Raw genomic sequence first — 27010 nt, forward strand, 5'->3', positions numbered from 1 at the left:
CTGGTATCCGCATCAGCCGACATATCCGAATCGGTGAAACCATCGAGTTGGGGTTTACTAGAGCTGAATCAGAAGCACATACTCGAGGTGCCTTTCAAGTACCGAAGTATCCACTTTACCGCATTCCAGTGCTCTCTTCCAGGATTGCTCATGAACCGGCTCACTACTCCGACTGCATATCCTATATTCGGCCGGGTACACACCATCGCATACATCAAGCTCCCAATTGCAGAGGCATATGGTATCTTCATCATATCCGCCTTCTTTGCTTTTGTCTTCGGTCTTTGCTTACCGGATAATCTACAGCTTGCTAGCAATGTCGATTCGACCGATTTTCGCATCCGACATGTTGAACCGTTGAAGCACCTTCGTCATGTACTTCTCCTGTGACAACTAGAGTAGCTTCTTCGATCGGTCTCAGATGATATGTATCCCCAATAGCTGTCTCGCCGGACCCAAGTCATTCATTGAGAAGGTCTGGTTGAGAGCCTTCTTCAGCATCTATGTCTTGGCTTGGTCCCATCCGACGATCAATATGTCGTCTACATACATGAGCAATATTAGGAAATCTCGTCCATCAAACTTCATCACAAACACACAGTGATCGGCTTGCATCTTGTGGTACCCTTGATTGGTCATGAAGGAATAGAACTTCCGGTACCATTGTCGGGGAGCTTGCTTCAGTCCGTATAGGATCTTTGTCAACTAGCAAACCAGATGCTCCTTCCCTTTCTTCACGAATCCTTCCGGTTGCCGCATATAGATCTCTTCTTCGAGGTCACCATGGAGGAATGTCGTCTTGACGTTTAGTTGCTCTACCTCGAGATCCATGCTTGCCACTATGCTCAACACCGTTTGGATGCAAGTCATTTTCATTACTGGGGCAAAGATTTCATCGAAATCCACTCTTTTCTTTTGTTGAAACCCCTTCACCACGATCCAGGCTTTGTATCTCGGGGGGTTTCCACCATCTCCCAATTTTAGCTTGTACACCCACTTGTTTTGGAGTGCCCTTTTCCTTTTCAACAACTCCACCAATTCATATGCGTGGTTCTCATGCAAGGAATCCATCTCATCCTGCATGGCACTCAACCATATGCAGTTGTGGGTGTTTTTCTTTGCTTCTTCGAAGCTTTCCGGCTCCCCCCTCATCGGTTAGCAATATGCGCTCTGCTTCTGGAAATCTCCGGGGGGCTCTTCTTTCCCGGAGAGGATATCTCTGACCTTGGCTTCCGGCAAACGGTTCCTCCGTTTGTTCCAAATCCGAATCTGATTCAGGATCTTGGCCAGTTCCGGTTTTTGCTTCCTCTTCTTCTTCTTCGGTCGGTTCAGGCTCTACTTCGAAACCGGCCTGTTCTTTGAGTGTCAACCGGCTCTCAACCGGATAGGTCCTCAGCTCCTTCAGCTGATCCTTACCTATCGACCCAGAATTCATTATCTTCTTCTCCGACTCCCAGTTGGCAATGGTCTTGTCTTCCATGAAAATAATATCTCAACTCCGGAAAACCTTCTTGTTGACTAGGTCCCACACTCGATAACCGAACTCGTCATCGCCGTATCTGAGGAATATGCATGGCCGGGACTTTGGATCCAACTTCACTCTCTTGTCCTTCACCATGTTGTCGTGAAGATTCCCGACCATAGTGAGAAACCGGGAGATAAAGGAAGAATCGGCGGGGTGCACCAGGTGCACTCGCTCTTGTAAATTTGTATAGGGAATAGGGGTGCCTTTATGGCGTCGAACACTAATAAAGGACGAGATAGAGAATCCCATGTAATAAGGGATTTATCCCACATCGTTACACATCCCTCTCCTTGTTCTATAAAAGGAAGGGAGCGCCCCTTGTAAGAGGGTTCCCATTCTTTGGGTTTTGTTCCTCATTTTTGAGGTTTGTTAAGTAATTAGGTAATTAACTAGGGTTAATTAGCGACTAATTATATGGCTACGTTAAGCAGCGGAAGATTAGTATGATATGCGCGTGAGAGTGTGTGAGAGGAAGTTACACTTGAACACAAAGATAAATGGGGGATGATTGACCATATTGAAAAGTGTCATCAACATACAAAAATACCCACAATGAGGTATATATACAACCCATGTGCAACGGTGCACATGTGTGGGTAGAACATAGGTACTTATGTGTAAGTCCTACATTAAATGTACTAAGGAGTGGAGGATCTAGAATATCCCACTTAAGTACAAGGTCCTATTTAAAGGCTTAAGGTCAACACATTAACTAGATTCGATCTAGGTAACTACTAAGTTACATGTGTTGACTAACTAGATTAAACTAGTTGAGCTTGATATCTCAACAAGGTTTCATGGTTTCCTTTGTAATATAATAGTAGTCTATTTTCATTGTATTTAGTTTCTGTTTCTCTCTCTGTCTCTGCTTCAAGCATTCTTGTTTCTGTTAGGGTTTCAAGTGTTTCTGTTTCTGTTAGGTTTCGTTCGGGTGCATGAGTGGGCGTGCGTGTTTTGTTGCGGCAGATAGTGTGGTTGTCTGCCCTTGTTTTCTATTTATGTTAGGGTTTCGTGGGCTCGACGGTGTGTGTGCGTGAGTAGGGTTTGGTAGCGGCGGGCAACGCGTGGGCTGTCTTCGCCTTTCTTGGGTTCTGTTTTGTTGGGTCACAACGCTCCGCGTTTCGGAGTGCGTGGGTACGTGAAGGTGTTGGTTTCCATCGCGGTGGTGATCCCGTACGCACAGAAGTTAGGTAGTAGATTTTCTTCCTCTTCGTGCAAGACCCATTCGAGCCGGTGATCCCGTACGCACAGAAGTTAGGTAGTAGATTTTCTTCCTCTTCGTGCAAGACCCATTCGAGCCGGCGAGCCCGAGTGCTCCTGGCAGACGGCTTGGCGACAGGAGGCGGCTAGAGTAAAGAGGTGCCCTACACGAGGATCCCGTTGTGCGAGCACACGCTGGTGCTTCCCGACCGATCCTGGGATGCGGGCTCCCTCTTCCTCTCTGTGTGGGACTGACGTCGTGTACATATATGTGCGTGTGTCTCTGGTTAGCTTAGGGTTTGGTCTCGGGTGTATGCGTTGTTGCCGGTATAGAGGAGCCAGACGTAACCAAGTGTATATGTGTGTGTGCGGGCGCGGTTAATCAGGCCGTGACCCGTGCCTCTTTTGCTTTCGGGGCCCTTTTACATACGAACCGAAGGGCAGTAAGGATGGGTGTGCGCCTTCTCACTTCGCACGCGGTCACCGGTCGCATCTGGAAAGAAACCGAAGCCGGTCGGCAAGGTCTAACCCAAACACCATCTAGATTTGAACCGGTCGGCAACGCGACAAGCTTAGGAGAATTCGGTCCTCCGAAAACTCCACTCCTGGTCCCGCCTAGATTCGACATGCAAGCGTGGAACTCCGCAATAACGTGCACATACGCGAGACACCCAAACACCTTCAGATGCCGGTAAGACACGTCCTTACCGGTCCATACTTTCTGCGGTGTGTCTCCGTCCAAGGGTACTGAGGGTGATCTATTTATCATGAATGTTGCCGTCGACAGCGCCTCAACCCAAAACGTCTTGGGTAACTTGGCATGTACCAGCATACTCCGGACTCTCTCCATTATGGTTCGGTTCATCCTCTCGGCCAACCCATTTAGTTCTGACGTCTTTGGCATGGTAAATTCGAGCCGGATTCCCTTCGACGGACAATACTCCTCGAACTGTCCCCGTGATTCTCCTCCGTTATCTGCTCGAACCGCCTTCAGCTTCCATCCGGTTTCTCTTTCCACTCTCGCGTGGAGCTCCTTGAAGATGGATAAAACCTGGTCCTTCGTCTTTAGCAGTGTGGCCCATAGCTTCTGGCTGGCACGTACTCATAATTCAGCGTACTTATTCGAACACCTGTTCTAACAAATTCATCCTAACATGACAGGAGCTATATGACCATTACACGAGAAAGTGATGGGACGAGTTAAGCTTCAAGGGGGCTTTTAAGGTTATAAGAAGCACCATCGGTGTGAAACAAAGAATGCCCACTCTCCCATACCCTCTTTCAAACTCTACATCGATGAGGTAACAAAACAACAACACACACAAAGATTTAGATAACACTTGTCCACATTCTTCGGTAAGTTCTTGGTCTCCCGATCTTATCTAAACAATCTACAAAATCATATGAAAGCCCTACATTTGCCCATACATACAGACAGACATATAATCAGACAGACAAACAGACAGATAGACAGACATATAATCAGACAGACAGACAAACATATAATCAGACAAACAAACAAACATATAATTAGATAGACAAACAGGCAGACATCTGATTTATTTCCGGTAGGGGCTAGAGACTCTGCCCTAACATTGGGGTCTATGGTCGCTCCACACACAACCACATCTTTACCCAAAATCTGTATAATCAATCTATCGATGGGATGGAGAGATATGTCTGTCTGTCCGTCTGTATGTACTCAGTGATGATAGAGAGTGCGTGAGAGAGATCGCCATGGCTGCTCCCATCTCTCAGACCCTATTCTCCATCTCCTCCAGCACATCCAGCAACCCTACCTCCTCCCCTTTTGGTTACTCGCTGCGACCTTCTTCTAATTCTAGTAATCAGCCCAAACGTAGCACTATTGCTGCATCATATTCCGTTGCTCGACTTCTCTCCCATGAGAAGAGCAGCAGGACCTCGTGGGATGTCTCTAGCCATGGCCATAGATGCTGCTGCGTCAGATTTGTGATGAAGCCCCCTCTCAGAAAGAAACGTCCTCCACGAGCAATGGTGATAATTAGCATGGCTTCTGATTTCTATAAGGTTCTTGGCGTACCTAAAACAGCATCCAAACAAGATATCAAGGGAGCTTATCGGAAGTTGGCTCGGCAGGTTAGCACAAAGCTAAAATGAAAATAAAATAAAATAAAAAGCTAAAATGAAAAATAAAGCTTGACAGCACAAAGCTAAAATGAAAAATAAATAAATAATTAAAAGCTAAAATGAAAAATAAAGCTTGTTTTAGTTTTCCTAATTTCATTGTTTCGATCGTCCATTAGTTGGGGCCGTTGGTCAAGTTCAGAGCAAAGAGCATTCCTGGTGCTGTCAGTGTTGATTCTGTCCTGATTAGGAGCACTTGGAAGCTAGTACAACCTTTTAGGAAATCCTGAAAAATCATGACTGATGTTCTCATATGCGAGGAATTTAACATGGCATGTTCTTATGTTTCTTGTATGTTTAGGCAATGTAGATCACAGATTCTCCGTTTCTGCTCAATGTTCAGCCAAATCTTAGTTTCTATTTTTATATTGTGTGTGCACTCGTCTCTGTGGTGGCACACCCTGCTCACTTCGATCGAATGTCTCGATGTGAGCTTCAGCATCGGCCTTCTGCCGTTGGTAAAATTCCCAATATTGCGTAATTACTAAAACCTAGAAATATGTTAGGCGGTTCTCCATTTTGTATGGAGAGCTTCCAATGTGGCTGAGTAAAATATGGACTTGTGTTCTACTTCCCTATTCTAAAACACATCATCATCCTACAAACCATTTCTGGATGACTTGGACTGAACTGGGTATTTTTCTTTTTGCTTTTGTGCTTTCTCAATGGTAGCATTCAATTTCCCATGCAGCTTTTGGGAGGCAATTTTGAAGGGATTGCCCTTACTTTTAATATGAATTTATAAAATGCTCTATGGACCTTCGCCTAGTTTTGAGAAATATTACGGACGATGGAGTTGTGCTTTTAACATCCTAAATCATTGGGTGTATGATTTCTTTTTTCTTCTTTGTATTTTATCTATTTATTCCATGAACTTGCTGGAATACGACCTTCCCAAAACGCACCTTCATAATATAGAGTTTGCATCATGCATGCATAAACTAATATTGCTCTAATATCCATATTTGGCTTTTGCTCAAGTGGCAAGTGGTCATAAGTTCATACTATTGTGGTGTACCTGACTTTTCATTCTCCTAGTTAGTCACCCTTCCAAGTGTGATCACTAGGTCTTTCAACTTCGAGGTATTTGAAAGTCTGGAGCAAATAAATTACCTTCTCTTCATAGTACACTACTGGTTGGTGAAATTTAGATTTGGCAATGCTTACCACCATGACTTTGGTCTTGCCACGTTGATTGCTAGGTTATATGTGCTAAAATGGCAAGATTTTAAATTTCAAGGTTGTACTCTAAAGCTTTTTCCATGTTGTAAAACCTCTAAATGGCAATATTTTCATCACTTCAATAGTACTCTAAAGCTTCCATATACATTCAGGGAAACTCATTGGTCATGGGTCTTGGTGAGCTAATACCTATTCCCTCCTTTGAATATTTTCTTGATCCAATTATCCTGGCAACCTCGAGGAATATCTTGTGCAATGGCCTGGTTTAATAATACAGGTAACTATTTTTTAGCAACTGGACCAGTCCATTTTAGCATTTTTTGAGCATAGTTGTATCAACAACCTTGCCATTAAACGTGTTTTTTTCCTTCTTTTCATTAACTCAGTAAACTCAAAAGCTTCCATATGGATTAAGAAAGAAAGAAAGAAAGATATATTAACGTCTTTTAAGAGGCCAAAATGGCCTATAAGACCAAACATCTCCTTGTATTACGACATTCCTCATCATACCAACTATTTTGTATTACTCTACCAAGTTTGGGGGGATTGGCCATTGTGTGAGGAAAGGCATTTGTGGCTGCTTTATGCAATGATTTTGACAATCCTTGGGTAAGTTCTTCAAGGGGTGCGAAAGGATCCAAATCGAGCCTGCCATTGTATACACCACAACTATACACATCAATTGTCTTGCGAGTAAATAGATACTTAGCCAGCCCACTCTCCTTAGCATATACATCCTTTGTGCATCCATCCTTTACCTCAAAGCGTAGATATGCATGATCTGCTGCCAAGCCAATAGGTCTACCTCCTTTTGGCGATGGGTCTTTTGTGCTATATAATATTCCACATATGTCATCATCAAATCATGCATTATGAGGTGGCCCTTCCACGTTTTTCTTTATGCTAATACTTATTGTGCATTCTCTAGATTTACACAATGCATTTTTAAAGAACTAGTATGCAATTCCTCTAATGTTTCACCATAACTACGTTGGCATACATTGGTTTGGGTTCCAGGTCATGTCAGTTTATTTGTCACACATATAAGGGTGTGATCAGATTTGGGTATCTATCACTAATTTCATATCACATCTAAGGCATCGTGTTTGAAAGGGTTTAGGGTTTAATTTTGAGCAGTACCTAAACCCATCTAAACTCTTCAAAATTTTGAGCAACACCTAGTCAACAACACTAGCTCCGTTTCTGCTGTTCAACATCTCTAATTGTTGGATGTAAGGAGGTTGCACTTATGTCAATCACGTGAGCGTGTTTTCCATGTTGGGGTCTATTTCTCTGCACACATATGACAAGTCAATTGTTGTATCAGTATATCTACTGAGAAATCTGGGATTTCATAAAACTGGGCCCAGGAACTTCGTAAGGGTTGGAAAATCCCAATTGAACCACCTAGTTAGCTTAATTTCATCACTGGAGAAATTTGATTTAATTTCACAGCTACGAAGCCAGATTGCTCCTGGACAAAGAATTTGACAGGCCACAAATATTCTTCTATTGATAATTAATAGAAGATAATACAATAAGGTAGAGTCCAAATCCTAAAGAGACAGCCAGTAGTTTAAGCCAATTAAAATCCATACGTGGGAGCTTCCAAAATATTTTCCATTCAGCATATTAGTAAAGAGGGTAACACAACATTTTCCACTTGTTTCTTAATGCATTATCCCTTGATCTTTCATACTTGTGCAATGACGCTTTGCCATACTGCAATCATTTCTCACACCATATCAATGCAACCTTTCAAAAATTGGATGTAACTTTGGTACCTGCAAGTTCCAGAAAAGTAGATGTGATTAAATAAATGTCTGTCTTGATGTAGATTTGCAACGTTACATTTTGGGGCACATCTCCGAGAGCATTTAGGTATTTGGTTTAGATGTATTGCATGAGTAAATTAATGCCTTGTATTAGACATAGTTCTAGTGAAATAACGAGCTAGGAATAACATCAAAACAATATTCTTGGTAATTGTTTAGTGGTTAATGATCTTGGATGGCATCCATTCAATTGATCACGTGTTTTAGTTGAGATACCCCTTTTCTCCATAGAGATGTTTAAACATATCATCTCTTATTCAGCTATGAACCATGAGGAAACATTGTTTTTTAACTTTTGTTTTTGCTAATGCTAACATCTTGGGTGGCGAATAAATATGGCTTTTGTATATTGTACAGTATCATCCAGATGTGAATAAGGATCCTGGTGCAGAGGATAAATTCAAGGAAATCAGTGGTGCTTATGAGGTCTTTAGCTATTTCTTTGATGCATATCACATCTTAGCTATTTTGATTTATTGTATGCTGACATATTGAAAAGTATCTATATTGGTTAATAATAAATTTGTATTAAAAATGAATATCAACTGAAAGGAAATTATAGTAATTTACATATTAAAATTCTAGCCCCAAACGTTCATGTATTCCACTACAGTTGATATAGACAGCATGCTGAAAACATCAGACCATGAATAGGATCATTGCAATCCTCCATCAGAATAATTCTCATGCAAGTATTGAACGAAGGTAATAATGCAGTGACAAAAAAATAAAACTTGTATCTGATGATTCTAGTCAAATAGGCTCTCCAAAAATGTCTTGATGTTACTGTTAATTACTTACATACATTTTGACACGTAATTCTTGCATATTTTCTCTATATTGCATGTTTTCTCTATGAGAGGGTAGACAACATGTTTCTTCCTTGGATGAAATCTGTCAAATTTATCTTTTGGACTAGCCTTTTCTAAATCTAGGGATTCCTCAATTGTTTCATCTAAAAAAAGCTCTTTCACAGTGGACCACAGAAACAATATCATGCTCTCCAACTAGGGTTGCTAACCTAACATATCAGCATATTCTTGTTATGTTGTTTATTTTCATGAAAGATACTTGATGAGAGACCATCTTCTTTGATGCAGATAATTCATAAATGGCACTCACTTTGTGAATAAAGATTTCTCTGATTGTTGGGTTGATCCATATAGGTAGAAATTGGCTAGGTTATTTCATGGTAAATTAGTTTAGGGTTTAGGGTTTAGGCACTCACTATGGTAAACTAGTTGGAATTGATGCACCAAACTGAGCTCTATAATCCAGTGAGACCAATAATTATCTCGAGTTTAGTCTTTTGATTCTACTAGCTGTATTGTAATGGAGCATCAGTGCTGTTGGTAACTCATGATGGAGAAGACCTTTGTCTGAAATGGGATAGGAGACCTGCGTGGATCAAGTGATGAGTAAGTGATGGAATAGCTCCCTTTTGTCTTATTTTCTGAAAATCATCTCCTGAAAGGTTATCTGACCATATTTCTTCACTAGGCATTTGTTTGTTGGAAATGATATACCATTTTTGCCAATCTTTCTGTAATTCGTAATAGTTGTAAGGGTGGAGTGATTGACTGTACTCTCATTTTCCTTGGGGTGAACTTCATGTAGGAACTATGCTTTACTTGCCACATCGCTATCTGATGTCAATGAAACACATTCCCCATCACAGTAACTTTTTAACCTTTGCAATCTATTATCCCCAAGGACAAAATCATTCTTGGAGTAATGGATTCTGCATATCTTTGCAGTATTTCTTTACTTTAGACTTTCATAAAGGTTCAAACATTACCTTCAATTTTTTAATGCTGCATAACTTAATTATGCCACTTTGGGATAAACAGTTCCTCTATGTCTTCATGTTGCATTAAAAAGTGTGTTAGCTTAACCTGAACGGCATGTGAAATTTAGGCAACTGGATACCATTTTTAGGATGTGTATAGAAGGAACTAAAAGCTTAATATTCATAATCTAAATTCACAGTTTTTCAGGTCTTCTAAGTTGTGTACTTTCTCTTTTGTAGCTGAAATTCTTTAACTCTGTTTATTTCTAGGTTCTCTCAGATGACGAAAAAAGATCAATGTATGACAGATTTGGTGAGGCTGGGATCAGTGGAGCAGGTGCTAGTAATGGTGCAGGAGCCTATGCTGTGAGTTGATTCCTAAATCCTGCTTATCTTTCTGAAACATTCCTTGTGCTGTTTAAGTTACAAGTTTGCAGATGGTGTTTACAGACTAATCCCTTTGACTTATTTGAGTCAATATTTGGGACAAGCATGGGTGGGTTCAATGAGATGGGTGGCATGGGATCATCATCATTCAGAACAAGTAGGCGGGATGCAGCCGTACAAGGGAATGATATAAGGTTAAAGGAGATCCATTGCATATAGAATGTTATTAAATTTAGATTTCCTTATTGATGGCTTATTATGGGCGTTTATGTTATTGAAACTTCACATGTAGGTATGATTTGTCATTAGAATTTGAGGAAGCTATCTTTGGGACAGAGAAAGATTTTGAAGCATCGCATTTAGAGACATGCATAGCCTGTAATGGGACGGGTGCAAAGTCAAGTGACAGCCGAAAGACATGTACAACTTGTGGAGGACAAGGCCAAGTCATGCAGACCACCAACACACCATTTGGGATGTTTTCGCAGGTGATTATATGATTGAATACAAAGATAAATTTGCTTCTCTATTTAGTGCATATGAGATGCTTTATTTGGAATTTTGTGTAGGTATCAGTTTGTCCTACATGCGCTGGTGAGGGTGAGGTCATTACAAGCTATTGTAAGAAATGTGGGGGGGAGGGGCGTATAAAAGTAAAAAAGCTAATCAAGGTCAAGGTCCCTCCTGGTGTGAATAACGGTAGTACATTGCGTGTACGTGGTGAAGGCGATGCTGGTGTGAGAGGGTCTGTTTCATTATTTTTTTCTTTTTCCCTGAGTTAATCTTTAGGTATAAGAACATCTGGGAGCTAAAATATATTAATTTTCAGTGGTCCTCCAGGAGACCTTTATGTGTTCCTAAATGTGAAAGAGATGCAGAATGTTCAACGAGATGGGATAAATTTATATTCCAATATCTCCATAAACTTCACTGATGCAATTCTGGGTACAGTTGTACGGGTAAACCTTCTTTATTCAATTATTAGATGGTTCTAGAATATATTGGAAAACTTTGTAGGATCACATATTCCATGCCAATACATAAATTGCTAAAAAAGAAAAAGGACAGTATCAAAATCATGATAAATATAATAAGCCATTCAATTAGAGTAAAAATGTCTATATAATTGTTTTGAATTTCATATTTGCATTGGAGTATGAGTATTTCATTTTTTATCATATTATGCTATCTCATGTATGCTCTTCAATAGAGTGGATTGGCTACCTCAACCACCATTTGAAAGCTATGTTCAAAAACTGCCACATACTGCTATCACAGTTCTACCTGCCACATTTGGTAAAGGCAAAGGCACTGATACCTTTGCCTTTAACAATTCATTTGTAGCACAAGATCCTGAGAACTAATTATCTGGTGATTTTGGATTGATGACATCAAATGCACATCTCCATACTATCTGGATGAGATGCCACTTTTGCATATCTGAGAAGAAATGCCAAACAGATTTGTTATTAATAAATAAATAAAGCATTATATATGACTTATAATGATATGATAAGATAATCTATAATAGATTGAAGGTCAAGATTTTCTGATAGGTTTTAGAACCTGTTTATTTTGCGATGCAGAGTATAGGGGGGTTAAACCAGATACTTGAGTTTCTGATCATAAGAGCTGTATTTATGGTAGATTGGCAGGATGATGTGAACAACGCTCTAGCTAATCGTCAAAATATAGTTAGGAGGTCCTAAAAAAGCTAGGGCTAATCTACGGAATGCTAATGACATGCTATAAGGCGACCTATTGTTGGGTGGTGGATATCATCTGCCTTTCTGGTGTCTTACATTGGTACAAAAGCAGGTTCACCTTGCGGCCTGGCCCATGTTTCCATAAACTTCCATTCTTCTTCTGAAGAGTGCCGAATGCTTTTGATCATGAACCCTACTGATGAATCCATCAGCAAAGGGTAGTTCTGATCTATAAACAAAAGCAGGTTGCATTTGAGTCTGCAGCTACAGATTTTCGAAGTGGTTTGTTCCTGAAAGTTGGGTCCTATATATTGCTTTGTGACCATGCTCACGGAATATACAGATGTTTCTGTTTCCAGAAACTCTTCCTTAATATCATTATCAATTGAAGGATCAGGTAATCAATCACTGATTGGGATTGCTTGACATGAGAAATGAAAAATGTTTCTGCAAAGACTGTGCCAGGAAGGTAAAATGCTTGTACGAGCATCCTTTGATATATGAGGTAGATGTTTTATTTGCTCTGAGAACAGCAGCAATTAATTCTAGATGGAAATGACAACAGCTGGAACTGAACATTAGTGAGGAGCAGTAATTGAGGTAGTTTCTGGAGAAATAGAAGCAAAGGATTGAGTAAAGTGCTGGTTGTTTCAGATGCTCATGGCGAAGGATGATTCTTACTGCCTTTGCAACTCCAGTGTGAACTTGACATAAGAGAGTGTGCAGAATGCTCCACAATTGGCATGATCCAGGAGTGCTTTAAAAGCTGGTGGTGTTATGCACACATGTTTCATGGAGTGCCTGGCATACATATAATTGCCACTACTGCATTTGCTTTATCTGCATTCTCTTCTCCATGTTGCTCCATGTGAAGTTTCTTAGGCTTATGGTCGGATATAATATTTCTAATTCTTGACATGTTCAAATTTCTGGCTTCTGTTTCATAGGTCAAAACAGTTGATGGCAATACAGATCTCCCAATACCAGCTGGGACTCAACCAGGAGATGTTCTTGTGTTATCAAAGAGGGGAGTGCCAAAGCTAAATAAGCCTACAGTCAGAGGAGATCATCTTTTTACAGTGAAGATTTCTATTCCAACACGGCTTAGGTAATCAAACAATTATCTTTTAGAACAGTGTGGAATGGTATTAGTTAAAGAGTTGGAGTTGCTAAAATGGATAAAATATCGTACCTTCAGTGAAACTGAACGTGAGCTTGTTGAGGAGCTTGCCAATCTCTATAAATCCAGAGGTGTCCGCAGTAACAGATCAAGGCAATGTAAGTTTCCATGCATGAAGAGACTAAAAGTACTGTTCCAATTTTTGTGATGTACAAACTGCAAGTATTTTGTGTTTATATATGATTCTTCATATTAGGGGGAAAGAATGAAAAACAGGCAAGTGATGGCGGAGATGATATTGGCAATGATTCTGTTGAGCGAACAAACAATGGGGAAAATCTTTGGGAGTCTATCAAGAAGCTTGCTGGGTAAGAATTCCATCTATATTCACAAATTTAAATAGCTTATTTCTGGCACTTTCAGTCTAAACAATCTTAGCAATAATCTTTCTTTTTTAAAAGCTTGTCAAGGTGTGGCCCATTAATGATTGGCGGCACTTTCTCAGGATTTTAGTTTGGACATGATGCCCTTAGAACTCTCATGCATGCTTCTCTATTTTCTAGTTCATATTGTGACTGGTGGATAACCTTGATATGACGTGAACTCACAAAAATGTACAAATACAAGTAACAGATGGGTCGCTATATGTCATAAGGCTAGAAACTTTCAAGGAAGAAGGTATGTATATACTCCTCAATACATGTACAGGTTGCATTTGAAATAGGTTGACCATTATGCAATTGGTTTTGATTTCCATACTTTCCATAAAGCCAAAAGTTGACCCACACATCCCTAATCATGTTGCCAAGGAGCCAGAAAAACTCCTTGAACTTGCGGGCAGGACACCATAATTGTGACTAATGACAAGCGTCATATAAGGTGGTTGTTTTGAGGGCAAGTCCATAGCAGATGAAATATAATTTCAATGTGTCCACATCTGATATAAGTGGCAAGAATAATCTTAGGGATTGCAATGATATTCATATATGTGAAGGATACCAAGTAGGAGGTTCAAATTCTGCCATAATGTTCATTGTCTTTAGTTCTGCTGAACCGATGGTTTTCAGGAGTCATATAGGCCTATATGATGCATGCCTGAACAATGTCTTCTTTTGGCCTCCATAACTTTTATCAAATTTCATATGTAAACTGCTTCTGTAAATTCATTCACATATTGAATCGTACATACTCTTTTTCCCGGTATGAAATTATGCCTTATGTACTGTGTCGGTTGCGCAAAATATTTCCCTTCAGCGAGTGCTTTGATGCGCTGTAAGGCCTAATAGAGCCTTCTATTATTTCTCGATGGCAAGTTTGATTATTATGTAATTCTTGTGATAATTATTCCTTCTTGGCCATTTTGAAGTGTTTCAGCAAATCCGTTTGGCTGACTAGCAAGCTTATACAGAAAGGACATTTTGGAGTAATACTAGAATGATGTCCGAATGTTTTCCTTTTTTCTTCTATAGCACAAGGCTGCAACAATCTATGTTTGCAGACTATAGTTCCGAAGTATCAATGAATAAATCAAAAGGAAGAACCCCCAGATTATCATCCTCTACGATAAGAAACTCCAGATCAAGTGGTTTCTTCAAGTCTGTTTAGCAGGATAATACAATACACACTGATACAATTAGCTGCATCTATACAATATGGTTGTGTTTTTTTTCTTGTATAATCTTAATAAGCAATCATGCATTTTCATAGAAAAAAATCCTTTTAGAGTAGACCACATTGTACATTGGTCATACTTCATTTTTATTGGCATGGACTTGGTGGGGCTTACCAGGCGCAGATCAAGAACTCAGTTCGGATGTATCAGTTTGCGAGAACACAATTGTCCTATTGCAAGCTTAACAGCCTCTCACGTCTTTACTCTGTCTCTCTTGATGATATTTCTGGGGTTACTAATCTCATCTCGAGTTATGAATATTGTCTCGTGGGTTTTGAAGAAAGTGCATTCTAAGAGATAAGTCATTTTAAAACATAAAAATGTGGAAAAAAGGCTGAACTATTGGCTTTCCTTTTTCGTGGGTGTTTGGACAATGGCTTGAAGATCAACTGCGAATGGGGCTCTAAGGTGGCTGAGAGACAACCTTTAGGATATGAAAATTTTATGTTCCTCCCTCAGTTGCTTTTTAGTGAATCAAATCACACGTGTACTCCTTTCCCAAGAAATCAATTTAAAGGTGATTTCTTCATTGACCCCAAAATTTTAAATTATCAATTTATCTATGTAAACCTAGATATGTAATCACATCCAATATTTGTATGTGATAATGGGATGTAATATAGTTGAAGTCAACGATGGAGAGAATCCATTGCAGCACATTTGACAGATCACTGTTGGAAGAGAATTTATCAGAGCAATTTATAGATCTCATTCTGCAATATAAATAGCCAAATTTGATGTTACGATTATTTTATTTTGAATAAAAATAATTGTCAGGTTGTCTTCATCATTTTTTGCAAACATTATATAATTCTGGTTTATGCAGTAATACATTACTTGTATCTGCTCCCTGTATTTTTTTTCTTAAAACTTTCTGTAGCACATATAATATATATTATGAGCTTTCAGACCCCTCATCACATGCCTAATAACATGAAATCTAAGTTGAAAGCATATAATCCAATGGAGATTTTGAATGGTGTATGGAGCTAAAGAGCTAATTTCTTTTTTATGAACTAGTTCCTTCAAAGTAATTTATTTGTTCTTGAACTGGTCAATATGCAATTTATGTGCTTCGAAGTAGGGAAATCCAATGTATGTGCAAGTTGAATTACGGACTTTGCACGTTGGTGTGATATAAGGGGCATTTGACCTTTCATAAAAATTGCACTTCATGTGAACTCCCTTTTGAATGGTGTTATGAAGTTGCACAAATTTGTGGTTATGTACTCCATTTCCTTTCAAGTGATTTATTACTTGTTGTTTGATCTTGTATGTAACGGGATCCAATGTATGTGCAAGTTTTATTTTTTATGCATATTGGCATGATATAAAGGGCATTAGGCCCTCATAAAATCACTTATACATTTGGTAATATGTTATTGGAGGTTACAAAACTTGCACCTCTTCATGTAAAGTGATATAAAGGGACCCATACATCTATTTTTTTTTAACTAATATACTAAAATAGGTAATATTAAAATATTTCTATATAATTATTCTACCACCCCCCCCCCCCTTCCCCCCCTCAATGTAATACATTTTAGTTCTTTGTCTTTTGTAAATAGAGGCCAATTTTATTGCAACAGTTCCAATGCTTTTGATGTGACATTGATTTAGTTAAAAAATCTGATCACGTTGTTGTTGAGGTGTAATAAGCAACATTTCTTTTGAGTCCACCAATTCTCTAATAAAATGATGTTTTGCGCAGATTTGCTTATTTTGATTTGTGATCTTAGGATTTGTTGCCAACTTTATACACGATAGGTTATGACAAAATATGTTTATTTCCATAAGCTTAAGAATCTCAAGTTCTTCGATTATGGTTTTGATCCATGATCTTTCTTTGGCCATTAAAGTGGCTGCCATGTACTCAACTTTTGTGCTTGGAAGTGGGATAGATACTTGTTTGCTTTTCCACGAGATTGGGACACCAAATGTAAAGACCATGCTTGATGTGGAGTGGGAGGTATCAATTGTGCATGTGTAGAGCATGAGATTCATAGAAAAGAGAATGTCATGGCTCTTTAACAATCGGCGGAAGTAGCGCTTTTTTATGTCAGTTGAGATCAAGGTTGTATTGAGTTTCCTCCTTAACTCTCTCTCTCTCTCTCTCTACTTACATATCTTCACACTCAATCTCTCTGATTTTAAATATCATACTCCCTCTTTGTATATTTTCTTAGTTTTCTTTTTCACTTTTGATTTTCAGCTTTGCTTTTGTTTTCTTACACCCCTATATGGTGACATGTTATGAATAAGTAAAAAGTAGTTACTTTTGCTTCGATGCAACATATCAAAACCTGACAAGGGGTTGCCAAAATTTGTAAGTCGTTTTAACAACTACTTTAGAAGGGGCCTCCACGCTTGAATGATAAAGACCTAAAGAGAACATTTATACCGATAATCAATATTGTTGGTGTGGCCGGTTTATTGCTTTGTATCCCAATACTTACAATCTCCTTTGTCATCAACTTCTAGTCTTGATTGTCAACAACTTCCTCTACTCAATGGTGACTTAACATGTTCAATTTATGTGGGATTACCACACCCCATGTGCTAATACCAAAGTGGATTCCCTAGACTTTTGAAGCTCAAGCCTAACCTTTTCCATCATTTGTGAAATGGTTGTAAAATCTACAAATAGTGACAAGCTTCCTGATTATGTGCTTGTAAGATGGGCCCATGTACTATGGTTTGTTGTCAACCTCTCGTTCCCATAAGTTGCAAAGTTTGCTCGCTCTAGACATGGGAACTGCTCATCATGCGTCAATTTGTAGTCAATGGAAAGAAACTTTGAGTTGATCTATTTTGCAAGCCAAAAAAATGGTGCATACTTCCCTTTCTTAGGAGTCTTATTTATTGTGCTACAAATTGAGGTCCTACACCCTAAAGGATGACCAAATCAACCATTCTGACCAATAACATGTTCTTGTCATCTTGCTACTTGCTAAAACTTTCCTTTTCCCTTTGAGAGAAGAAACATTCGCATACTAAAAAAGCTACCAACAGTTACTATCTAACTAAACTTAATCTCAACTCTGATAGTACTATATGTGGCTCTTCCAAAAATATGCAATAAAATTTAATATATTTCTAGGGACAGTAATAATGCATTGTCTTTAATCTAAAATAAAGTTGTCAAACTACCGCGATGAAAGTGTTGCACAGCACACATCAGTAAATGATAATGGTTCAAGACTAAATTCATTAACAATTGGCATGTACAAAAAATTTCATGTAGCATATACATTAAGTTCTCCTGAAGTCTTTTAGATGTCTTTTAACGGCCTTGCACTTGTACAAAGCCCAGTAAAATATACCGTCTGACATCCTTTGGAAGTCTATTGAATGAGCAGGGTAGGGTCTCCGGCAAAGGAGATTGACTATTTCCGGTCTATTTCCTATGTATCTGCCCAGACTCCGTAATGGTTCAAGACTACAAAGCATAACATCAGTATAATGATAATGGTTCAAGACTAAATTCATTAACAATTGGCATGTACAAAAAATTTCATGTAGCACTGCTGAATATCTTTTTGATGTCTTTAACGGCCTTGCAGTTGTATGAAGCCCAGAAGAATATTCCGACTGACATCCTTTGGAAGTCTAATTTCTGAAGTCTTATCTTTAAATCACATAATTACAGTCGTATATGTATAATGATAGCAACCATTGAGCCAGAAGCTTTCACCTACATTGCATAGCTGGCCATAATAGCATTGACCTTCACCTAATCTTTACACTACTGCTTTTTCCTACTCTTTGTAGTTCTCCAGAATTTTCTAAACAATTATAAAACCCATAGTGAGGATATCTTTCATACCATGTTTCCTGCTGTTCATGCGTATCCCAATGTTCACCACTGCTACTTTTCCCATACTTGTGCACCCAACCGGTCCCAGTATGTTCCTCACCCCATGTGCGGTTCCATCTTTCACCATTGGCCCCTTCCCACCATGTCTCACCTTGTTTTACACCATGGCTAAACATATCAAACTTTTCATCCCATTTGTCTCCCCATTTAGATTGGCCTCCATCAGATTCCGATCGCTCAGCCCATTTGTCAGTGTATTTCATAGCTCCACCCTGCCCATCGAATTCCTCGCCCCATCTGCAAAGAACCTCAAGTGTTAACGGAAACGAATAGATCAAAACTAGACATGCATTCAATGTGTACTTTACTTCTATATAACAGTTTTCATCCTTCATTTAGATGACATATATGCAACAGACATATATAGCACCTTCTGACCCGGTACACCACTGCCCTTTTCATGGTAAATTCATCGTGTTACCATACAGCACTAAGTTACAAATCACAAGATCCCTGAGAAAATATAACACAAATGCACGTGGACAGAACTGCACACTAGGAACCAATCTATCAAATCACCCCGCTACGAGGCAGTTCCACCAACCGATAACTTTTCTGTCTTTTTAGGCTTTGTTGTATTCTTGGGTTCCACTTCTCTCTTTCTCAAAAGCACAAGTTGCCCTATCCGTCTCCCTCTCAAGGACCCACAAACCCATGACAAGCCTCGAAGATAGATGGCCACTAAATAATCCTTAAGGGAACACTATGTGATTTAATACACTTGAACAAGAAGAGCTCAGATGCAGTCTTAATGCCTTACAATGTCAAATATCTGTTCTTGAAGAAGATAACATATAACTTTGAATTGTGAAAACAAAGAAATGAAAGCAGAGATTGCCATCTATGAAGAAGGCAAAGTTAACCCAATCTCAAATACATGATAATTAGTTAGAAAAAAGGGTGGGCATAAGTAGTTAAAGAGGAGGAACAGGTGGAACGCACCCTAGCCAAAAAGTGGAAGTCAAGAACCTCAACAATATCAAAGCTGCACTAAAGAGAGGTTGGGCTAAAGTGTCAACGAAGAAGTAAACAAAGAAATCAAAGCAAATAAAATAGGATGAATCAAAGCCGCTATAAAATACGTAAAACAACAAAGAATTTAACATGTGGAGAGTGCAATTGATATAATAGCAAATGAGGCATGCAAGATGATTCGATGTGTGAGTCATGAGCATTCCCAAGTCACCAAAAGTAACGCCCAACAAAGATGGACACTGTACCAAGCATGGGTATAGTGCGGGATGAACCACCAACTGCGACACCAAGGACACTGTGTGGTTCAACCTTTGCTGTCTGGAACTGAGGTTTGGGGAGCAGAACTTTAGCAAACTGCTGGAATGAAGTGAAGAATATATAAATGAAATTTCTACACCAGCTCAATACACCCGAAACAGGAGCATGCCAGTTTGAAATACCTTGCAACAAAACGATTCAAAAATTCCTACATGTAGTATGTTTCAGGAAATTCTAATGAGCACAGAGCCATCACTGAAATCACTAGACATGCTTTTTCATCAACTCGATTGGAGAACCATAACTCATGGAAGATCAAAACAGTGAACTTAGGAGACCAGCATAGTTTCCTTTCAGCTTTTACGTTTTATTTTTGTTCTACCATTTTAGTAACTTACATGGCTGGATGACTACTTCATGATGATATGGCTCAATGGAATCAATCCAAATTCTCTGATGACTATGTCGGAATATGGCCCCAACACATATATGCTTGTCATTCCATCCCAAGCTTTGGTCCACTCCACCATATGGCACAGTGAAAACCATGTCCACTAGTCAGTTATAACATTCATCACGACTCCAACTTCCTGATCCCAAATAACTATGACCACTCTTACCAGCTCTGTTTGAAACTAATTGACTCTTTCTGGATATACGATATGATATCTTTTTGAGTTTTTTTCACCTATACCTTTGAGTTGCGCAGCAGCAAGTTCTATATGTTTTTAGTTTATTTTATTTTAAGAAAACAAGGCTATGTACATTATCTGTACAAAAATACTTCAGAATTGCCTTGCAGCTTAATTCTGCAGGAAATAGAAAGCATAGTACTACAATGTCAACAGCCAGAATATTCAGTTATATCAGTCAAATATACCACGCCAAACACACGCTGGTCGTGTGGTGTATTTCTCCATCTAGCATACCAAAGTCGACACCAAAGAGTAGGTGACAACATCTCCAAGACTTGAAAGCCAGCCTTGGAAGAACCAGCTTGTGCATCTGATGGTCTCTTCTAAGTATGAATCACCTCAAGGTTTCAAGTGTAATCGATGGGAGCACTGGTTCTTCCAGGAGCAATGAATGTCTGGCTTGTGCTGCAAATAAAGTACTGCTCCCCGAAAGAGATCATGTGTCCACCAAACATGGCATAGTAAAAGACTCACGCGCCACACCATGTGGGCATGCAAGCAAATCCACACGCAGTAAACCTGTCATTCTGGCACAACTCAATTACATCAACCGTGAATGGAATCATGCCCTACTATAGGTGGCTAGGAGCCAATGGATCCATGGGTAGTTCTGAAAGTGAAGTCTGCCATTAAAAGTAAATCACTAGGCAATTGGCAATGAGAAACCAAGCATAAGACACAAAGTGATTAAGAAAAACATGATTAAGCCTGGTATGTAACAAATGCTGCAGTGCATCGTTAACTATTCAAAATTTGTCTTTCTATATTGTATTCAGATTAAATTGTAGCCCTTGTGTTCATGGGTTTTACCAATATCTTCACTTAGTCGTGAATATATTAGTTTACATAGGTTAAAAAAACTAAGCTTACTGTTTTCATATATTTACCAAATTTGGAAAGTTGGTTTTCTTTCAAGATTTCATCCCATTAGGGACTACCATATAGAGAAGTATAGTTTGTTTCCCTTTCAAATTATCATTCATTCTTTCAATTGGTACTCTGGCCACACTTAAAAACCTTCAAAAACATCACATTTTTCATCCATCAACGAAAATAAGGACCAAAAGATGTTGCAAACAAAAAGTTTTCTTTTCACGGGGTTGCAGTATTCATCCAGATCCCATACTCTAATAAGTACTTTACCCATCTCATCTGAAGTTCTAGGTTTGAAATATTCAGTGATAGAATGCTTGAATTTGTACGAAGCATCAGAAAACCTGATGTTGAATAAACGATGTATGCATGGTGAGACCAAGAGATAAACAGGTTTTGCACTCAAAAATCTAAAACGTAGAGATCTTAATTCCTAATCAAGAAAGTCAAATAATTACCACAAGTCCCCTACACTATAAGAATAGAAGAAAAATCAATTTCAACAAATCTGCCATTCATGTCACACTACCATGACACATTCAGTTAGGTATAGAAATACCAATCATTTGTATTGGGTCATCATGATTTCAGACATAAGATATTATATCCATTCAATTCTTGGGTATCACTTACAACTCCAAGATTGGAGCAATAGAAGAAAAATCAAATACATAGGGTTTAGGAAAATATAGAAAGTACTACACTTGAGTACAAAGCCCATGGGAAGAAAATAAAAAAGAATGGACACATGAGAAACATCCCCTCGTCAATCATGCCTTAGATTTGTAAGGTCAGCCTATGCTAAGTTTGATCATAGGATACCTCTCATTGGTCATGAACACATGAGAAACATCCCATCTTCGATCATGCCGTAGATTTGTATGGTCAGCCTATGCTAACAACAAGATTGGGGACACCTAATGGTAATCTATATGAATACCCTGAGAAGGGTTAACCCACCAAATGAATGGTGTCCAAACCCAGATATAGAACAACACAATAAGCAAGGTTTAGATGGATGTAACATTAAATAAACATCAGGATATGATTTGGCATATGCAGGTACAATTGTTCACAATTGTTTTTATCTTACCTCTCATGCCAAACATGGGCATGTCCAGGTTCTAATGGGGTTGCCTTATCTATTTTACACCATTTCTCAGTTGATTTTGCTGCACGCCCAGATGCATCATAATGCTCCCACCACTTTTCATGCCATTCAGTACCATATCCGTTTCTCCCCCACTTGTCAGCATTTTTCTCAATATGAAGAAGTCCAGATGATAAATCCTGTACAAAATAATCAATCATGAAGTTTTCGTACTCCACAATCATACATAGACTGAACCTCACAAGAAGCAGACTTAATTATAATGGCAGTTATAGCAGCTTAAATCTCTTCAATAGGCCAAACAACAAGAAGCATGCAAAAAAAAGGAAAAATGAAGAGGTTGTTCAATTAATAACAGCGTTGAAACTTGCTGGCACCAAATGGACTATTTCACCTGATGGTAGCATACTAACTAAGTAGCATGATAGACATGAGAACATACCTGCCACATTGCTTCTTTCCAAAACTCCCGCCATACGTTTCCAGCTGTATCACGACCTGACTTCTCAGCTCCAAGCTCCTTGTAATCAAATTTATCAAATGCCTCCCAGAACTTCTCTTCCCATTCAGTTCCATCAAGATTGATACCCCTGATCACGGTCCATGAGCATGTAACTCCATCATTCCGTAATTCTTTACCTGTCTCTTTCCACCAATAGGATCCATCTCCATTGACACCACTGTTCATACTTGCACTTGCATTATCTTGCTGCATAACTGAAGTAATTTGATTTGCCCTGTCTGGAATGGGCATACTGGAGACCAAAGTTTCAACATCTTCAGATGTTTTAATAGCATTCTCTTGAACTTCTACAAGAGATTGGAGTGGTGGAAGAGAAGGTTTTGCTCTACTTTGGAATGCCAACAACCCAGTTTCCATGTTTTCAAAAGGGATATCCAAAGAAGGTGATAATTTCTCTTTTTCAATGACAAAAGAGGATCTATGAGGCAAAATACTGGGCTCCAGACTTTTTGGGATTTTACTTGTTTCATCTGTTTTCTTATCAGGAGGTGACCACGTCCAAAAATCTGGGCCAGGGGTTGCATGAGCTCCCAAGGAAAGATTTGTGGTGGAAGTATCCTTAAGCTGTTCCTCTAAGAAAACAAATATTACAAATCATGAAACAAAAGAAAAATAATCAATGGCCCAACAAGCTCTGTGATAGAACATGACAGTAGCAATCTGCTCACTGTGATGTATAAAAAAGAATCATCAATGGACCAACAAGCTCTGTGATAGAACATAACAGTAACTCTGCTTTGATGGATGTCACATTTCATGTAAATGTTATTCCCAATAACATACAGTTGAAATGTTTTACTCTAAGCATCCATAGGTAATGTGCATCTTATGTTACATACATTTCATCTAGCCAAAGATAGAGGAAAAGAAAATTTAAGCCTCTTCATTGGTCTTGCAGCTTGTATTTTGTAGAAGAATACATGTACCGTGATAGACATGCAAGATCAATTAGACATACAGATACAATTAACTGCAAGAAAACATGTTGTGAAAACCAATCAAAGAGGATTAGATATGTTTATATCAAAATGTTCTCTGCACCCTATGCCAAGGAGCAACAGCAATGCCACCATGCATGGAAAAAAAACTGGAAGCAAATAAAATAAACGGCTTTAGAGATATAAGAACACTAAACCCCCACTGGATAACTTCCCACAAACCCCCTTCAGGAATTTCTGCTTTGGATAGGAACATTAAGGTTAATAGCTAGAACAATTCGATCAATCATAAACCTCTTCATACGTTCATGGAATAATCCTCTGCTATTTTTTATCAGTTCTTCACTTGCACTCCCTCGTTTTGAATAAATAGTGAGAATATGGCTTGCGTACAAAATATGCACCATGTAATGCATCCGATTAGGAATCACAACAAAATGTTCCTACACCACCAATACTAGAAAAACTCATAGAAAGAAAACCAGTCATCAACTTGAACAGTTTCATAAAGAAAATACAACATATATAGGTTCAGCATTTAGAGCTTAAGGCATAATGGAACCATCCAAATGCTGCAAAGAAGAAAGGAAATGATTTTATGGACCAAACGTGAAATGCACAATAATTCCTAGAGGTTACTCGCTTAAGATTCTGATTATGACAGTAATTTGACTAAGTTATTATTAAGTGATGTTAGGCATCAAGCAAGCATATCCATTTTTATGTTCTTACAATATGTGATGTGGCACCATTTGACATATAGCCTCCTGAGGATGTCAATATAATGGTAGCTATGATGTTACCTCAACGCCCACAGAAATAATTTGACAAGTCATTATCAGACGATGCTAGACAGCTAGCAAGACTAAACATTCTTTTATTCTTACAATGTGTGATGTGGCACCATGTGGTATATGGCCTCCTGAGGATGTCAATAAGTGGTAGCTATGATGTTACCTCAATGCCCAAAGACGTAACTTGACAAGTCATTATTAAACGATGCTAGGCAGCCAGCAGGAATATATATTCTTATGTTCTTACAATGTGTGATGTGGCACCATTTGGCATATAGCCTCCTGAGGATGTCAATATAGTGGTAGCTACGATGCTACCTCAAAGCCCAAAGAAAGGTCCACAAGAAGCTCCCCTTTCTCTGTGCATTCTTCAAGTTAAACCTCCTCTCTTTACTTTTAAGGATATCGCATTTGCAACTTCACTTAACATCAAGTAACATGGCCTCTTAAGAGCTTTATTACGATTGTGTTGCATGTGTTTGTGATATAGATCAAATTTTTGTGACTGCTAATTGCAACATGCCTCTATGCACTTCTCAAGTTAACTCTCCTTTCCTTTACTTAAAAGTATCTCACATTAGCAACTTCTCCTAACATCAAGGACCATGGCCTCTTACGAGCTTTATTGAGGGTGTGGTGCATTGGATTGAGTTTGTGTCACATATAGACCAAATGTTCATGGCGGCTAATTGCAACAAATCTCTATGCATTTCTCAAGTTAACCCTCCTTCTCTTCACTTATAAGGATCTCCCATTTGCAACTTCTCCTAACATCAAGTAGTATGGTCTCATATGAGTTTTACTGAGGGTGCATTGAATGAGTTTATGTGATATATATGTAGATCAAATGTCCATGCCTGCTCATTCTAACATATCTATATGGTCTTCTCAAGTTAACCCTCCATCTCTTTACTTATAAGGATCTTCCATTTGCATTTTCTCGTAACATCGAGTAGTATGCCCTCTTAAAAGCTTTTTTTGGATGATTTTGTGTAATGCATAGATGAAATGCTGGTGCCTACTAATTGCAACATACAGAAATAAAATTCAACATATTCAGGGAACAGATGTTCACTATTGCCTGATCACTTTGGCAGTGGCATCCACTTCTTCAATTAGCTTTACTTTCCAATACATAAGAGTTTGGGATGTCCAATTGGACCAACATCAAGGATTTTTCTATTCGCAAAAAATTAGATGGAACACGTCAACATGTTTTTACATGTAAGAGGACCTATCTAGACTACTTCTATGCTATTTTTGAGAGGAAATAACCAAAGAAACTCTTGAACAAAATGTGCTTTGGTCCCCTTCTATGTAGACTGAAATAGCTAGCTCCTTGAGAACCTCATATCCTCATTGTTTTAAAAGAGAGGTCAAAATTTAATGTTTTCAGGTGATTATAGAGACCCAAAATAATTAGTGCATGAGGTTCTAGGATTAATGGTTAGACCTAAAAGAAATCCTCTTGAAAGAGACCTTCAATAAATTTAATGGGTTACTGTGTTCCTTAAGACTGAAAATGAGCACCTAAGATTGAAATAGTCCATACCTTGGACTGCTGGTTCTTTCCCCTTCATAACATTATAATGGGAGATGGATTGCGCATAGGATGGAGGCAACGTGGCTGCAGAGTTCCTGAAAGTGGATTCTTGTTTCAAACGGAGGGCATTGACAGCCGCAAGAGCAGCGGTGGCACGATCAATCACCTGCATTCGCTGTACCTTATCCCTCTCTTCAGACGGAACCCTAAGGATGTTCTCAAACCTATGCGCTCTCTTCTCCCAGTCTGCAGCCTTCTCCTCGCGACTATTCAGAACCTGCTCGTGCTCCAATGATGTCTGCTGATGGTTTTTCTCCTCACCTCTGTGAAACCGCAACTGCTCCTGCTCTTGTCGTTCTTTGGCGCGCTTCCACATGCTGAGATACGAGGATCCATCATGATGATCGCTGTGATTAGAGGAGGAGGTGGAGGGAGAAGAATGTGCCTGTTGGATCATTAACGATCGTCGGCAGGTCGGAAGCAGCGTTCCGGCAATTAGCGCCATGACGCCTCGATGAAGAAGATGATGACGACGATCGCAGTCTCTGCAGAGACACAGACAGAGACAGAAACAGAGCTTTGAGAGGTAGTGATGTGGGTGACATGACATATATGTATGTATATGCATGTATACAGACATAATACCATATGTATACAGTATCGACGGCTCATGACTAACTACAGTCTACTACCAAAAATTAAAGAGGGCAAGTGAGGGAATCGCGGGCGCGGACGGTGCAGGTCGCTCAGCTGATGGCGCGTGCGATCTCCACCGTCCAATCTGGATAAAAAGCTGACAACGTCTGTCACCAGGAGCCCGACTCTGACACAAGGAGCCCGA

General features: G+C 39.2%; 2 protein-coding genes across 5 annotated transcripts; one reads left to right on the plus strand and one right to left on the minus strand.

Annotated features, from left to right (window-relative positions):
* Positions 1–4425: 4425 nt before the first annotated feature.
* LOC147857487 (uncharacterized) lies at positions 4426–15494 on the plus strand. Of its 4 annotated transcripts, none has more exons than XR_015530491.1 (12): positions 4427–4843; positions 8266–8334; positions 9968–10063; positions 10148–10278; positions 10377–10572; positions 10654–10829; positions 10914–11043; positions 12738–12898; positions 12989–13068; positions 13167–13278; positions 14967–15099; positions 15206–15494. XR_015530491.1 is itself a non-coding variant. In XM_087327471.1 (11 exons), the coding sequence occupies exons 1-11, from the start codon at positions 4463–4465 to the stop codon at positions 14881–14883; spliced, it is 1716 nt and encodes a 571-aa protein (XP_087183597.1). In that variant the 5' UTR covers positions 4426–4462; the 3' UTR covers positions 14884–14952. The 4 variants fall into 4 exon arrangements, 2 of the variants coding, with proteins under 2 accessions (XP_087183597.1, XP_087183598.1); XR_015530492.1 differs by having other exon boundaries at positions 15238–15494; XM_087327471.1 differs by lacking the exons at positions 14967–15099; positions 15206–15494 and adding an exon at positions 14700–14952 and having other exon boundaries at positions 4426–4843.
* Positions 15495–17764: 2270 nt separating this feature from the next.
* Positions 17765–26641, minus strand: LOC147857488 (protein LIKE EARLY STARVATION, chloroplastic). Its single transcript, XM_087327469.1, has 4 exons — positions 26179–26641; positions 22814–23466; positions 22354–22550; positions 17765–18696 (listed from the first exon to the last, which is right to left on the minus strand). The coding sequence occupies exons 1-4, from the start codon at positions 26624–26626 to the stop codon at positions 18312–18314; spliced, it is 1683 nt and encodes a 560-aa protein (XP_087183595.1). The 5' UTR covers positions 26627–26641; the 3' UTR covers positions 17765–18311.
* Between the last annotated feature and the right edge of the window lie 369 nt (positions 26642–27010).

The sequence above is a fragment of the Azolla caroliniana genome, unplaced genomic scaffold, assembly GCF_043228905.1.
Source record: "Azolla caroliniana isolate FFs.n. ecotype wild unplaced genomic scaffold, voAzoCaro1.0.p SCAF_11, whole genome shotgun sequence".
Lineage (NCBI taxonomy): Eukaryota > Viridiplantae > Streptophyta > Polypodiopsida > Salviniales > Salviniaceae > Azolla > Azolla caroliniana.

Excerpts from the sequence above, each read along its gene's own strand:
- LOC147857488 (XM_087327469.1), bottom strand. The coding sequence starts at position 26,626 with ATGATCCAACAGGCACATTCTTCTCCCTCCACCTCCTCCTCTAATCAC. Across the intron at positions 22,551-22,813 it reads GGAAAGAAGCAATGTGGCAG|GATTTATCATCTGGACTTCT; the intron begins GTATGTTCTCAT and ends TATTTTGTACAG. Across the intron at positions 18,697-22,353 it reads GCCCATGTTTGGCATGAGAG|ATGGGGCGAGGAATTCGATG; the intron begins GTAAGATAAAAA and ends GGTTCTTTGCAG.
- LOC147857487 (XM_087327471.1), top strand. The coding sequence starts at position 4,463 with ATGGCTGCTCCCATCTCTCAGACCCTATTCTCCATCTCCTCCAGCACA. Across the intron at positions 10,279-10,376 it reads GTACAAGGGAATGATATAAG|GTATGATTTGTCATTAGAAT; the intron begins GTTAAAGGAGAT and ends CTTCACATGTAG. Across the intron at positions 10,573-10,653 it reads CATTTGGGATGTTTTCGCAG|GTATCAGTTTGTCCTACATG; the intron begins GTGATTATATGA and ends AATTTTGTGTAG.